The sequence below is a fragment of the Ptychodera flava genome, chromosome 13 (assembly GCF_041260155.1).
Source record: "Ptychodera flava strain L36383 chromosome 13, AS_Pfla_20210202, whole genome shotgun sequence".
Taxonomy (NCBI): domain Eukaryota; kingdom Metazoa; phylum Hemichordata; class Enteropneusta; family Ptychoderidae; genus Ptychodera; species Ptychodera flava.
In genome coordinates, this window is record NC_091940.1 from 20,611,519 (window position 1) to 20,627,157 (window position 15,639).

A 15,639-nucleotide genomic window follows, 5' to 3' on the forward strand; every position below is an offset into this window, starting at 1 on the left:
ACCCCATCAGTGGTGTAAGGTACGGTAGAACGCGCCTCGGAGAAAGAAATTTGGGCTTTCTAATTTTATCGATTCTCTTCTGATCTACCGCTTGTAGGGGTTCGTTTTCAAGCTCTTGATTAAAGAAAAGTTTTCACGGTCTTGGTTTTTCAAAAATTGAAAATTTTATTTTACTCCATTGAATTTGAATTCCAAACATCGGCAAATTTTAGGTAATTTGTATTTGTCGTGCCAAATTTTGCACGGTAACCCCTGATTTTAACTCTTGTTTTGGTAAGAGAATGGTCTAAAGTGTCATTTAGTAGAGTTTGAGCAAAAGTTGAAGTCTTTCACTTTCAAGGCGCATATTACCTTAACAGTAACGCCTGCTGGTGACTACCCTGCAAAAAAGAGAGATCGTGTTGAATTTTCTAGTTACAGGCCGTGTGACAAATCGGCCTAAATTGACCCGAAGTAAAAGCCACTCCTCAAAACTTTTGAGTAAGTCACGGCTGACTGATACTGAGTCATTAATCATTCTTTTACCGACTTAAGAGTAATATGACGCCAAATCCTTGTCGTTTTGCTTTTCTGTACTCTCTTTCAGCCCCATGACAGTCTGTCTCTGGATTGTAATAGATCTGAGCTCTCACAATTGTTGTTGAAGCTTTGCCACTTCTTAGCTTGGTACGGTCATTATATTAAACAGAAAAGAAAATACGTTATCACAATATAATTATACAATTGATAATGATCAATGGATTCGTTCTCTTAAGGGAAGTTTAAATATATTTCGTTCTATTCTTGAGTCAGCGACCTTTTAGCGTAATTCCAATTACATCTCTTTAGAAGCTCTCTGTAGCTAGTTTTATAGGATCGGACTTTTTCTTTTATCCTTGAGTCCATTAGAAACAGCTATGTACGGGCCGGTATCTTACAATCAACAACATACTTACACCTCGTTACCATTCCCTCAACATTCTGAACTGCTCATCACCAAAATAAAAACATGGCGAACACACATTTATCCAGCTAGCCCCACGCCGAAGAAACTGACCAGTCTCCCAGCAAAACCATCGGATTAAATAAAATACGAGTTTTCTATTGTTTCCGTGGAACCAGTTTCATCATAGCAGTTGAGTAGTTTCGTTCTCTATGTTCATCTTTATTGGGTAATAATGTAATAGTCTAACCAAATTCATCTGACAAGGCGTTTTGAACCCTTAACCTTGTAACATACGCTGCACAAAGCCTGACCGCTGAATGGGCCAGGCTTTCCAAAAGGTCAAATGGTAGTACTTCCGCAGTTTTAGCCCGAATCACTGATGACAAATATTGCAACTAAATGGTGCATGCTTGTCCGCTTGGCCTGCCTTTGAAAAATACATATATTTAAAGGATCCTACGAAACCTACACCAAGCAACTTCACTTGTATCAAGCCACCTGCTGTCAAAGCTGATTCGGGAGGGGTGGTGTATATTCTGACTGACCAACCGAAGTAAAGACAAAAGGCCAAAACAGGTAATGGTTCCAATTAGTTTTTCAAAATGACCGAAGCAAGGCCACTTAGCAGAGTCTGAAATTGATTCGATCTAGAAATCTACTTGTAATCAGGCGTCGATTAAATATTCTGCGACATTTGATTCCCAGTGTGCTCATGCTATCACAATATAGATTTTCTGCTTGCTATAAACGATGTTCTTAATATTTCAGCAAGTGCAGGGTGGATGCTACCAGACTAGGTCTGGTACCATGCGTTATGCTTGTGACACGCCGACGCGGAGAGTAGCAGGTGGACTTTGTCAGCCGTAAATCTCGGCTCTACACTGTTAAACTTGCATACAGTTTTATTTGGGGAGAAGGTTGTACGAAAACATTATATGGCAACGGTTTCATTCAGTTCGCGTAACAGATCTGATCTTTTCCTACTAGATTGAATATGCATAATACCTTAAGATAGAGATGTGCTGTTACTTGGCATGTATAAATGGTTGTTCTGTTGAGTTTCACAGATTAAAGTCATTTTACGATAGAAGATATACATCAAAATAAAGTCAAAACTACTGCTCAATGTGTACACAGTCATAATGCTAGTACATGTAGCTGTTTTAAAAGGGTGCTCATCGGGCAAATGTCACTTTATTAGCTTTGTTGTCAGTGACGGGAAGTTTATCAGAAAGGTTGATTTATAGTCGTCCTCTGTCGTCCGTTTGTCCGTCGGTCGTCCATTAATAATCAACTCTTTTTTCTAAAGTTGCTGGTCTACTAGCTTTTCAATTGCACATGCAGATTTCCAGACCGAGAAAACCTCTGTTTAGTACGCTTATGAGACTAAATGTTAGTAGGGATATTTTGACATTAATATACCGTTCTCGTATTTAAAACGTCTTGACACTCAATGTCATATCTTAGTGTGGTAATATTTCTGTTAAAGACAAAATGAAATTGACGGGAGTCGTCAGCCTTGCAGGTAGAACTGTTGATTCACTGAAGCTTAAAGGTATACTGACACCTGTTCCAATTTTGTCACAGCTACCATGGAAAGAACAGGTGGGCGACTAAAGGTTCTCCTTGTAACGAAAAGTACCTATAAAATCCTGCATGCCATCAGCTATTTCTATTATAAATTCTGGATTTTCTCAATTAATCCAGACTTGTTAACGTACATTTGTAGATTAATTTAGTATTGACAATCTGAGGGCAATACTGTGGGGCAATTCCGTGAATTCAAAAAGATATTTCCATTATATTTTTAAATTTAAGGGACAGTAAAGTATTTTATTTTGATTCAATTGATTAGAATTTCCTTAAATTGTTGTTAAATTTGTATAGTAATATTTTGGGGGCAATGTATTCTGGTTTTCTGAAATTGAAAAACCTTCTTCTCAAAACCGGCATGTCCAATTGCTTTAAGGTTTGACACAAATTTCCTTGGGTTGATCTTAGTAAGATTAGTTGATATTTATGACGACATTTTCTACATTGTATTTTTGGGGCAATGTTGCCACTTTTGTCAAGAAATCGCAATTTTTTCTCACTATCAGCTTGTCTGATTGCTTGGAATTCGGTGTGCAGATCTCTAGGGTTGATCTTTGTCAGATTTGTTCAGCTTGGCGTTAAATCTGCATAATTGTATTTTGGAGTATATTTTGCTGTTTTTTTAAGAAGCCTTAAAATGTTTTCTTGTCAGAATTTTTGGATATTTCATCTTTGATAATTATAGAAAAAATAAACATTTACCTGCTCAGACGATTATATTTAATATACAAATTCTTCACAAGCATTTCTCCTCTATGTCATGTAAAATAGCACAGCGGGTCTTTATTGGTCGTTGGGTCGATGTTCATTTCAAAATGGCGGCCTCCTCACGTGAAAACGACATTGTGAGGAAGAAATGCCGTGCTTATCTGATATTCATAGGACTAGGACGTCCTGCATCCGAGTGTTTACATGTCTTCAATATGGGAATTAATATAAGAGACAGCTGTCATGATCGTCTGTAATTTTGTCACAAAGTTGCCTCTATTATCTTTTAAGGTTGTAGTTTCACCAACTTCGAATTCCACTCTTTCTACAATCTCAAATTCTAAATCTTATTGGTAAACCTTTGAAATTGTATCTTCAATCACGTCATGTTCAACAACCTTGATCCAACGACTGAGGTTTAGAAGAGAGAAAATGTAAGTTGAGCTTGTGACAGATGCGTTGACAAAGACGAATTAACAATGAAATATAGTATTCCTGAAAAAGTATTTGTACCGATGTGAATTTGCTGAGTACCAGGTAAAATACAGGATGTACACAATGTAGGATAGTGTTCTTATAAGGTTCAAATACCTGAAAACCATTTGTTCAAAATTATGAAGCGTGTCCTGACATGCCAGTTATACGAAGGGAGCCATTGTTCTTATGGCCCAGAGGGAGATAGGCCCACTGCTTCATACCAAATGAATTTAGCCTGCAGTAATGTCCCTCTATTGAGAAGTTTTCTACTCCGAATCATTGTTGCAACATCGTTGAGCATGACGTTTTAGTAGAAACAGATAAGTTTACCGTCAAGGAATTTCACATTACAGCATTGAGATAGTGGGTAAGGGAGACAGGGACACCTAGGCAATAGAAAAGTGTTCTGCAGTGTAATAGCTGAATTTCAAATGCCTTGTGTAACAACAAAAAGTATATCAGACACATGTATATAATGTAGATTTATTGGGTTTGTTATGAAGGCAGGCTATCTCAAATAGAGATAAATGCACCAAATGTTATCGGCATCAGTAATATTATTTGAAACAAACCAGACACACAAACAATATTGACAGTAAATGCACAAAGATGCTCATCACCTTTTACGAGAATGTTTGCGAAGTTCGGATACAAGATATTTTTGAATGACATTAAATCCAGATTCTCTACCATGTAGTACAATTTACAATTGTCTGCCATCTGGATTATAGCCATGGGAGAGGTTTTCGGGATATATAAACATCGTAGAGGCTCTCAGTCTTCAAAGTTAACACCCGTTTATTTCCAACGTGAAGAAATTTATTGTCGTACGGAAGAGAGGTAGCGAAGCCCTCTCTCTCCTGTGCTGGTGTTCATGTGCTCCTTCTTCTGATATTATCGAAATATTGCTTTTTAGTACTACACATAAAAGACGTAGTTTCGATCAAACGATAGATGTGAATTTAACTAAAAGAATACATATCATCACAACATCAATGCAGCCCTTGGTCTTCAATTTACGTTTCAGAAATAATACTTGAACTCAACTGTTACACGTTGCAAACCAATTAAGTGAATAAATTGAGATCTTGTTTGGTTTAAATTAATAATTATACTGGTGCCGATAACCATCTGGTGCATCAATGTTTGTATGAAATAATACTTACTTTATTGTTTGATGTCCCGATGCACTCGCATACCTTTTCCAAATTACGAGACGGTGCCAGGGTACGAACGTCAATTTAGGGTGGAGTACATGCCAAGATTCCCCGGCACAAAGGCTGTAGGTTCGAAATCATTTCCATATGAAAAGATACCTTACTTGAAGTGCGAACTGACTTTCAATCGGGGATTGCTCTACAAATATCACTGTTTGCTCTTGAGTCAATTGTGGGTTGAATGTGTATTTGCAAATGGGAGGAGAAGTTTCAATCCACCTCCTTAATGCGTGAAATGATAAAGCGACCCGTAACACGACAATGCGACGAAGTCTTACGAGAATTCATTGTCCGAAAGTTGGACACAAAGGCTTTTGAAAAGGTTAGACTCGTTGTAGATTCAGATGGAGCCCATTTATAGTTTTGGTCAAGAAACTGATACTATTATTATATATATTTATTTAAAATATCCTCCACCGACACCACGGTACAAAGAAATAAGCTACTGCTAGCCAACAGCTGGTCTCAGTGCTCAACCCTTCGTTGCGTTCGCCCGTCCGTCCATGACATGACATTTCACAGCTCCGTACACAAAAAACAGTATACTGGGCATGTCAACTCGAAATTGCAAATAAAAATTTCTCTTCTAAAATAAAAACAAAATGTGAAAACCACAGGTGTGACTAGCCTTTTTTGGAGCAGTAATTGACAATATGTCACATTTGACAAGTTCCTCCACAGTGTAGTCAGAAACGTGCATGCCAATAGTGGCGTACCGGTCTTTTGGTATCTCCATGGCGTGGGTGACCCATAACAGCCTCGTGCGATTGACTATTTATAAGGTACACTTATGTTCAAGATTACGGATTTCAGTACGGCTTAAATCTGCTACGTCTCCCTATAAATGTATTTGGTACTAGTTATGGTAAAATAAAATCTTATCTTTCTTTTCCTTTCGTAAATATTAAATCAATGGTTCTCGAATTGGATGAACGAGCTTGAATATTTTCACCATGCATGACGAACGCCTGGCCCATCAGGCTAGGACTATTCGTCAGATTGGCAGTCACATCGAGTGGTACATGGTTGATGCATGCAGCTACGTCAAAGCGTACATTCTGATTCAGCGGCAGCGGTAATTTCCGCTGTAGGAATGGAATATGGATCACCTGAAGAAATGCTTTTCCGCAATACAGCACGAGTGGTGCGACCGCGTAGCTTGGTGTGATCCCGTATAAAAGCCCGTAGACTTGCGAACCTTCTGACTTCTGGTTGTTTGGTGGGAATATGACATTAAACTGGTCCAATAATCATTTTCATTCAAGGTAATACATTACCAGGTCCATGGGACATTTGAGATTTACAAATTTAAGTAGGACCATCCTGAACCACTGATAGTTAGTGGTGGTACCAGGTGTCCGGAATGGGTAAGCGCACCCTGCTAGCATGCTACACCCGTCAGGATTGGTCCCCAAATTGTCTAAATATTGTATGAAGTGATACAGTATATGAATCACTGTAATAAGGCAAAGCCGGGAATGCTGTCACTAATCATTTGAGTGACCGAGGTGAGAACAAATGCATGTCCAGCCGAAGCAAACATTCCGAGCTGAGCACATAGTAAAAAGAAATGATACAATAACGGAGACGTGGAACACATGATTCATTGTATAGTTTTTATTGGGCCTAAAACGCCAAGCCGCTGGTGAACTAGTGACATCTATTCATCAGGCATTTATCAGGTGTCAATCATGTCTTCGACACGCGACTTGAACTGCAAGTCATGTAAGAGACGTCGGGTGGTGTCATTTTCACAAATATTGTAATCTTTTGTTCTACTTGATCGGTAGTTTATTTATTCTCGGGGGGATTTCCGCGTTCAGGGATTAGCTTAGATACACGATTTGTGCCGGCCAATCTCCTCATGTACGAAATGAAGGTCAAAGATCGAAGACCAAACAAGGTCAATGAATATTGATAGATATCTTCGTTCTGTTATTAAAGCCATTTTTCAGTTTAATCTAGGGGAGTTTTCTTTGTCATTCCATCGTAATTGCAGGTAAGAAGAACTCATAATTATGAAGAACGTGAAGGCACTACGAACAACCATCATGCGACCATGGTCTTTAATTGAAATTTCTCGAGTACTCATACTCATCTTCGGTATCGTTCTCGGGGCTCTTATCCAGGAGATGGTGGGTATTGCTTTGCTTATGTGCATTGCGTGTAATAAAAGAAATTATAGAACTGCTTCGGCGTTTATGCATCTGTAGTTAATTATCTGGAAGTTGGTCGCATCACGTTAGATAACAAAGTGAGTTCAGAATACCAAGACTGGTTTATTAAATTGTGGTAGAGGGAGAGAAAAATCTGGCAAGTTTACGACGAACGTAGAACTATTGTAGGACACTGTTGATGTTCGAGTTTCAAATAGATTCACTGCGATATAGTTTCTGTAGTCAGGCCGTTGTATATTTACGGGTGATATAACTAGGCATTGTCAGTGAAACATCCTCAATGACAAGCGTTTAGTGTATTTCCGTTATTATTTTTATACAGTTGAAGTTTTATATTGTTTGCTTTTTTTCAAATCAGAGCTATTGTTTTCCTGCATTATCGGGACTGTAACTCTATCTTTTGGTTATTCATATTTTTGTATGTAAATTACTTGTCCTTTTTCTGACCCTAAAGCATATTATTTAGCTTGCCAACACAGCGTCGATACTTTTAAAATGCACCGATATAATTGTAAAGTGCACTGTCTTTGTTTACATTTGAGATCTAGTCCGCACAAGAATTCACTTGTCAACAATACAAATGCAGTTTCAAATTGAATGTAGGGGTTAAGTTGACAAGCTGAAGGTCTCTGAACGTGTTTCGGAGAGTAGAACAAGAAACTGTAGTTGACGTAAAAAATAGGGAACACATTACCGAATATTATAGCTACTGGCCCATGGTATAATTTACCCGTCAAAATATTGTGTTACAGTGATCGTTCCATATTATTGTATCATTGCTCAAAGTCACGGTAACAAGATAGCCCTATTGAGGCTACCATTATTGAAGTTCAAGAGATGTTGGCATACCATGTATCGTCCATATTTTTTGTTCTAAACTTGTCTCTGTTATTTTCTCTTACTACAGTATTGGCACGGTCAATATTTTCGGCTGAACACGGCTAAAAATGTACGGAATGAAAACTGCGTGGTTGCTGAGAATAACATAAACTCTGAGAAAACTGAACTACCAAAACTTATAAGTGAACCAAATAATCTTTCGATGGATATCATCATCGAAAACGGGACGAACACACGAAAAGGGAAACCTTTCACGCCATTCCTGAGAAAGCTAACCGTTACATCTGCTGCTAAATCAAGGCATGTATATACACTACTCTACGGTAAAATATTGTATTATATATGAGCCCATATCGGTATTCTTGTTTCGACATGCCCTGCAGACACGATGTATTGTTAACTCGCTTCAGATATTCGCCTTCGAGGTTTGTTCAAAGGACGTGCACTTAAAGCCCCATTAGCTACATCTTTTGACATTTACTGACCAAAAAGACACCGTTAAATCTGGAAAGAGGTGTTTTGGATTCCTGTTCCTAAGCAACACTGTCTTGAAAATGTCAGTGTTTTAGCCCATGGTACTTGATTCGGTCGATTAAACTGGGAACCTTACACGTATTTAAATACGGCTGCCGTATTTGAGTTGTGTGTTCGTCTCCAAAGATTGAATAACATTGCATGGTCACTATTCAGAAAGTATTTTAAATAAGTTGCATCTTCTGATTGGTCTTTAAATGTACATTTTCAGGTATGTCGTGTTATTTTTTGGTGCTCAATTAACTGAGTAAATTCCGACTTTCAATTTTGTCTACATGCATGTAAAACAAAATTCTTACCTATGCTGTAACTTCATCGTAATACGCCTGCACTTAACACAATAGTTTACTTGTTATTTCATTCAGAATCACTCTTCAAAGGAAAGGAAAAGGAAAGAAATCACCAGCTGTGTTTAAAGGTGAAATCCTGAATGTAACTATTCAAACGTATGATGCTTATGGCAGACACCGCACGGTGGGTGGAGACTTCTTCTTTGCTGTGATGTTGAACACAAAATTGCAAAAGTCAACACCAGGAAGAATAATCGATCATAACGATGGTTCATACACAGTCCAGTTTTATGCTGGTTGGGCAGGTCCAGCCAGTATCGTGGTAACATTGGTTCATCCTCGCGAGGCGGTGAACTGGATTGAAACTGTGTATCGACCGAAGGAACGATGTGTGGAATGGAGAGGGACGTTCAAAAATGAAACTATCGCAGAGCAAAGCACGTGTTATGTGTTCAGAGGTCAGACAGTAAAAAGTAAATGCGTTTATAGTAATAAAAACTCTTTAGGCAACACGGCGTTCGTGTGTGATGAACCTAAGCACTTATTGTGTATGGATATCCAATCAGTACTGACCAACCTCTCCAAGATAGCCTTGTATGTGAAGCAGACTCTCTCAGATGAAGAAGAGTTTTTGTTCGAAAGGTAAATACAATACTTATATTCAATGATACGTAGTTGTACGCAAAAGTGATAGTGAAAAATTAAAAAGGTCATTTTATTTTGGGACAATTAGATATGTTCTATGTAATTTGTAAAGATGAACCATGCATGAAATTGGCATTAATGTTAATTGATATTTAGTAATAGTCCGGGGTCAATTGTCATTCCGTGTGTTTTTAGTGAAGATTTTGCCAACCTAGCTCATTGATTTACTTAATGGCCAAGTTTTTCAAAAAAAATTGTTGGCATTTTTTTCTGACAACTCTGAAGGTCATTTCAAGGTCATTTCCTTAAAATCAACAAAAATCGTTTTCTCTTAGCCATGAACAGACTTTATGGCCAGTTTGCAACCATATTAGCTTTGGAAACATGCATTTTGATGTGAATTATTCCTTACAATCATTAACATTGAGGTTTTTTGAAAAAAAAACGGTTATTGTATTAAAAATATAGAACTACTTTACCTAAGGTCAATTGAAGATTAGTATGAAATTTCTTCTAATTTCCGTAGAAATGCTCCCATATATTAAAACATCACAATGATTATCTTGTATACAATTTCAGATTCATAAAACTTATGCAACATTCTCAGGAAGTCAGATTTCTAACATTTCCTGTCAAAGGTCAATGACTTTTAATGCCATAATCTCTAATATGAAGAAAGTTTGTTATAAAAGTTATACGATCACACAGCAACTTCAAAACTTTGATAACTCTGCATGAGTGACTTTCAGAAAACAGAAGATTTTCATGCTTAAGTTGTTAATCATTATCAAAATCATCAACAAAAGTGTCAGTTATATAGGAGGTGAACAGTTCGGACAATAATTTTCATCAGCCTCACAGTGACACATTTCCGTACATGTGATGTCATTGCATTCGTCTTGCAAGAGCAGATATTTGTTTTGTATATATTTTGTTTACAACAACATCTGATCAAATACACAACACCTTCTGGGAAAGGAGGAAGCATGCTTACTATGGGTATGAATGTGTTTTCCTCCAGCTTCCATTGTTAGTTTGCTGGAGGTGGCAAGTCGGGTTAGGCAATGATATCATTTTCCATATCATTGTTTGATAATGGGCTCTGAGAATTGCTTGGATAAGACTGCCTTTGGTTGGTGTACTTCTTGAAAATGATATTGCTTTTCTCAAATATTGGCATCTTTCTTACATTTTCTCTGTACTTTCCTCAGCAACTCCCTGTATTGCTGCATCTTTAGTAGCATTTAGCAAAGCCAATTCTGGTTCACTGTGTCGTGCAGATTTTCCAAATTCCACACTTTCATGTGATCAGTTATAATTTTCTTTAATTTCCTATTTCCAATTGATGGGTTCACAATTCCATGTTCCTTACGTATTGCCAAATATGAGTCATGTACTTCACCCAGGTTTAAAACTGAACCTTGAGCTAAAGAACTTTCCAACAAGGAAACAATTGATATCTGCAGCAAGCATGGTGGTATTTATCATTACCGACATTTGCAGATCCAGTCTCACACAATGGGTCTGCATTTGTGTTTAAATTTCGCAATACATTTTCAATGTTTTTGGTCCAACATCTTTTGTGATTGATATTTAATGTCATGGCTCTAGCATCCTTTGGATCTTTTGCACCACTGAGTCTGACTTTTAACAAGTCTGATTTTCCTTGGTTTACTGCTTTTTGTGGTTTTCCCCAAGCATTGAATGAAGAAACCTCATGGAGAGGACCCAAAGGAATATATATTGTTGACAGACAAAACACATGCTTTTTTCGTGTGTACTAGCTGATGATCTAGTGAAAGCAACTTTAGGTTCAGATGAACCAGCACTTTACATTGTAGATGGGGTAAAGTTGGTGTACAGGGTCGTCCACGAGCTAAACCTATTAATACAGAGCAATCACATTGCTCTAACGCTTTTTCATAGCGCAATTTTGTTCACTGCAGTAGACCTTTGTGGCAAGTATTTGCATAGCATTCCCTATATGCCAACAAGCACCACAATTTCGAAGGGACGAGGAATCATCATCCTTGAGTCTTGAACATATTCTTGGAAAGACATCATGACAAACTTCACCTCTCTGGTGAACAACTCCAGCACTGTGTCATATTCATTGGGATATGTGACACAAGCTCACCACGTGCTTCCTGACATATCAGGCATAACGTCCTCTTCTCGGAGGAATGAAATGCTTTTTTACTGAAAGTTTTGACGAAGTTATTTGCATGTAATGTCAGTTATGTGAAATATGTATATGTGAAATACAACCACTAAATATTAAGATTCGGTGACAATAAAATATCGAGTAAATAGCCTTAATAACGGTTTCTGAGAAACTACTAACACCGTGTATGACTAATCTCGTCGTTTTTTAACCCTAAATAATCTACGGACTTCCAGTGTCTCACAATAAAGGTTCAACCCATTGTTAATGAATCATTTTTCGTACTCAGTATCAATATTTTAACAATGGGTGTCTTGGTTAGTACAACATTGTGCGTACTGGAGTTGATTTTCAAAAGCCACAGGTAATAGCCTATATTTCTAAGCGCAGAGGCTTAGTTTTGATAAATTGCTTTTGAATATAGCCTATTATTAGCAACAAGTCTCTAATCCCTGCAATTGTTAGGAAAAAATACAAATCGTTTTATATGACTTGGAGAGAAATGCGAGGAAAAGGGATGATTTACTGTCACTACAAGCAGAGAGTACACACTGCTAACTGCACAGCAATCCTGTCTACAGTAGTGAAATTTAGCACAGAGGTCTGGAATTTACAACTACCAGAGTTGGTAATACTGCGAATGGCTTACGCCGAGATGCAGGGAAATTTATGATGTAGTTGTCAAGCACAGTGCATGTCAAAACCGATCTGTGTCATTATTTAACACAGTGCATGGAAAAAGATGTACGACTGCAATGTAAGTAAATCCTTGTAATTGCATATAAATTTATATAAAATGGTAAAAAACTAAAACAATAAGGTTTTATAAATCTTTTATGAGCTGTGAAGTTCCCTTCCACCACTGAAAGTATTATAAAGTAATCTGGTCAATGAGTATAGCCATTTTGTACACACTACAATGCTTAATCAATGGAATTTGTGGAGTAACGAATGACCTTGAATTTGACCTTGACAAAGTGGAAAGAAAAAATGCCAACAATGTTTTTTTGACTCTCCAGATTTTAAGGAACAAAATGATATATGTTGACAAGAGTCTTCACGAAATGCACACGGAAGCCAAAATTATGACAAGTGACCCCGGACTATAAGTCATCTTTACAGTTTGACCTTTTGTTCTCAAAAGGAAACGTCTGTCATATTTTCATTAACCTTTGATATTATCGTATTTCTTCACTCTTTCCCCAAACAGCAATATTGGTTCATTTTTCACCGATGAGATAAAATTATAACAAGTTAACGCAATTTTGAGTTGCTGGAATTCATATTTCATACCTCAATTTATCATCTTTTCACTTTGAGAGCCGGGAGTTAACCGAATTGTTTTCGGGAATCAAGGCAACCAATGAAATGTAGAACGTATGAGCAGACAAATACTTTCCGCACATGATCAATTAATGATGACTCATTCGGTTTTCCCTTTATTAACCTTTATCCTTTTTGCAGGCCTTACCTGATGACTCCATTGGTGGGATCACCATTGAATATAAAAATAACAGGTAATCTAGAATGAATTATTATGGTTCAACTACTCCGCTTCGCTTCATTGGGTAATCTGCAGTGGGTGCCTCATTGCTTATTAAATAATGGATTGAATAAAACAATACAAATATTCAAATCACAGTCGTGGCGGCATTAGTTGTAGTTGTATTTTCCAAAGAAAAACAATGAACATCAATTTCCATCAATATAAAATATACAACTAACATGTAAAAACAAGACGTGAGGATGAAAATGAACGTTAACTACAAAAAGATTAATAAATTGTGGTAAACGTCTTTTGAATGAGAGAACTTATTAGTATTAATTAAAGTCAATTAACACTATACTTGTAAAACAATATAACCAGTAAATATGTAACTATCATGGAAGTAGTGCTTACAAAAATGCACACTGTAATGATCGGATGTTCCGTCTAAGAGTCAAGGAAATCAAACATTCGGAAACTTGTAAAACTTTGAGTCAAATTCGATTTAGAATTGAATCAGATGTAGTATTGTGGTTATGCTGCGAATGGTCTTGTCATTTACCGACAAAATGTTCTATATTGACAAGTGTTTAATTTTTAATATCAGAGATATCCTTTCCAAAAATGTGCCTTACAGATGTTGATTTGCTGTGAGTTGTTTTAGTTGCTATACTCGATAGTTTTACCTTTGTTCTGATATTGCAGTCGGCGAAAGGTAAAGAAACAGGTGTACGCCTACGGTATGCCCGTCATTTTAGGCGATTATTATCTTGACGCTCCGATTAAATAGGAATTCTATTTTACTTCTTGATGTCATATGCTACAAGCCACTACTCATTGGCCTATCACTTTGAACATTTCAGAATCGAAGGTTGGAAACTTGGACTCAAAACTCCCATCAGACGCCCTTCGATCCTGCGGACCAGAACTCTCAATACCAGTATCAGACGGCTTCTGGTATTCCAAAAAGAAATGGTCTTCTCTGGCTTGCAAGGCTCGTCACTGGAATGCTGTTCAAGCCCTTAGATGCCTTACTAAAAAAACGGTGTATTTCTTTGGAGATTCGACGATAGGGCAGCTTTACAAAGCCGTAAACGATGCGTTAAACATTACAAGCAAGAAAACAGGTCGCTATAGCCAATACTCCAACGAGTCAACTCACAATGTTAGCTTGTTCTCATACTTTCACGCCATCACTGTCGGAAGTGGTGTTGTCGACTTTTGGAGTCAAAACTTTGAAAGTGATATAATAGACGATATTGGAGACACCACGTGTGACCTCGTCATCGTTATTAGCCTGAGTTACCATTACTCGTATTGGACAAAGGTGTCCTATGAAGAGAGACTCCTCCGACTGCGACAGTCAATCATTCGTCTAAAAACCCGCTGTCCAGACATAACTGTAATTGTGAAAAGCTCCCATCCAAGAGAACATAAGTTGAAAGAAGCGTACATTTACAACAGTGACTGGATTCTGTTCGACATGAATAACATGATGCGAGATATATTCAAGGGGATGGGCGTTAGCTTCCTCAATGTATTTGATATGTCTTTGGCCCATTTTTCGAAAAACACTGTTCACATGCCACAAGACCCAGTCATTCGCCAACAAGCAGACTTGCTATTTTCATACATTTGTCCACAATTTGTCGATTGAATAAGTCTCGCATGAATTGTGTGGTTTAGTACTCGAATGCTTTAGGGCGATCCTCGAAGGCACTTTCCCTTAAAAGACATTCCCAGTTGGCAGCGTCGAGATGTAGATTTTACTAGTGAAGTTAACATGTAAACGATAATAGGTTGCAATGAAAGCATGGCTATCTTGGCGATGATAGGACTTTGACTAATTTTCAAAGATAAAGATGCTGCTTTTTCTGCATTGACTTTGAAGAAAAAATCAATTCACAATTCAGGAGAAGTATTTATACTGTGCGGCCTACGTAGAAAGATGTTTGACTTGAAATTTGTTAAGTACCATTTAGCTTAATGTATTCTTGCTTCCATGTAGAAAAATAAAGCATTCAAATTTGTCCCACACTTCCTTTTTATGATAAACGTAAACCGAGATATGTACGATTTCAAGTAATAATTAACTAAACCTACACAATGATTCAGAGGTAGAAAGAAGAGAATATGTTTTTCCTTGGCGATTCCCCAAAGAATTATAAATAATTGACAACCTTTTCAAACAAATTTTAATTAATGCAGTAGAACAGAGAAATAAATGTTTTTTATTTCAGATAATCCCCTCATCATACATTTATATATCACTGAGTTTAGTATTCTTTTGGACACTTCGACATTATCAACGAAATAGATTACAGTCGACCTTAGTTGCTTCTCGATGTATTTATGAATATAATATTAGTTAAGAAAACTGTGAGGCGACCGTGTCATTTATTGATATTATTCCACAGAAGTAAAGGGTTATGATAAATGTCCAGTGTGATAAATTCGATAGTAAGCTTTTAAAATTGGTTTTTCAATTTCATTTTTTTATAATTCGGTACGACAGAAAAGGTAGCCTGAAGTCGAATAAATTGCTACTTTCTTTTCTGTGATAAATATTTTACCCCTCACGAT

General features: G+C 37.2%; 1 protein-coding gene across 1 annotated transcript; it reads left to right on the top strand.

Annotated features, from left to right (window-relative positions):
• The first annotated feature begins 1,428 nt into the window (after window positions 1–1,428).
• LOC139147772 (NXPE family member 3-like) lies at window positions 1,429–15,426 on the top strand. The gene is made up of 6 exons (XM_070718968.1): window positions 1,429–1,501; window positions 6,920–7,055; window positions 8,005–8,237; window positions 8,837–9,403; window positions 13,035–13,087; window positions 13,920–15,426. Exons 2-6 carry the CDS (start codon window positions 6,939–6,941, stop codon window positions 14,711–14,713), a joined length of 1,764 nt encoding a protein of 587 aa, XP_070575069.1. The 5' UTR covers window positions 1,429–1,501; window positions 6,920–6,938; the 3' UTR covers window positions 14,714–15,426.
• Window positions 15,427–15,639: the final 213 nt, after the last annotated feature.

Bases quoted from the DNA above. Each gene is read 5' to 3' on its own strand.
- LOC139147772 (XM_070718968.1), top strand. From the start codon at position 6,939: ATGAAGAACGTGAAGGCACTACGAACAACCATCATGCGACCATGGTCT. The intron at 7,056-8,004 runs GTGGGTATTGCT...CTCTTACTACAG, and splicing joins GGGCTCTTATCCAGGAGATG to TATTGGCACGGTCAATATTT. The intron at 9,404-13,034 runs GTAAATACAATA...TCCTTTTTGCAG, and splicing joins GAAGAGTTTTTGTTCGAAAG to GCCTTACCTGATGACTCCAT.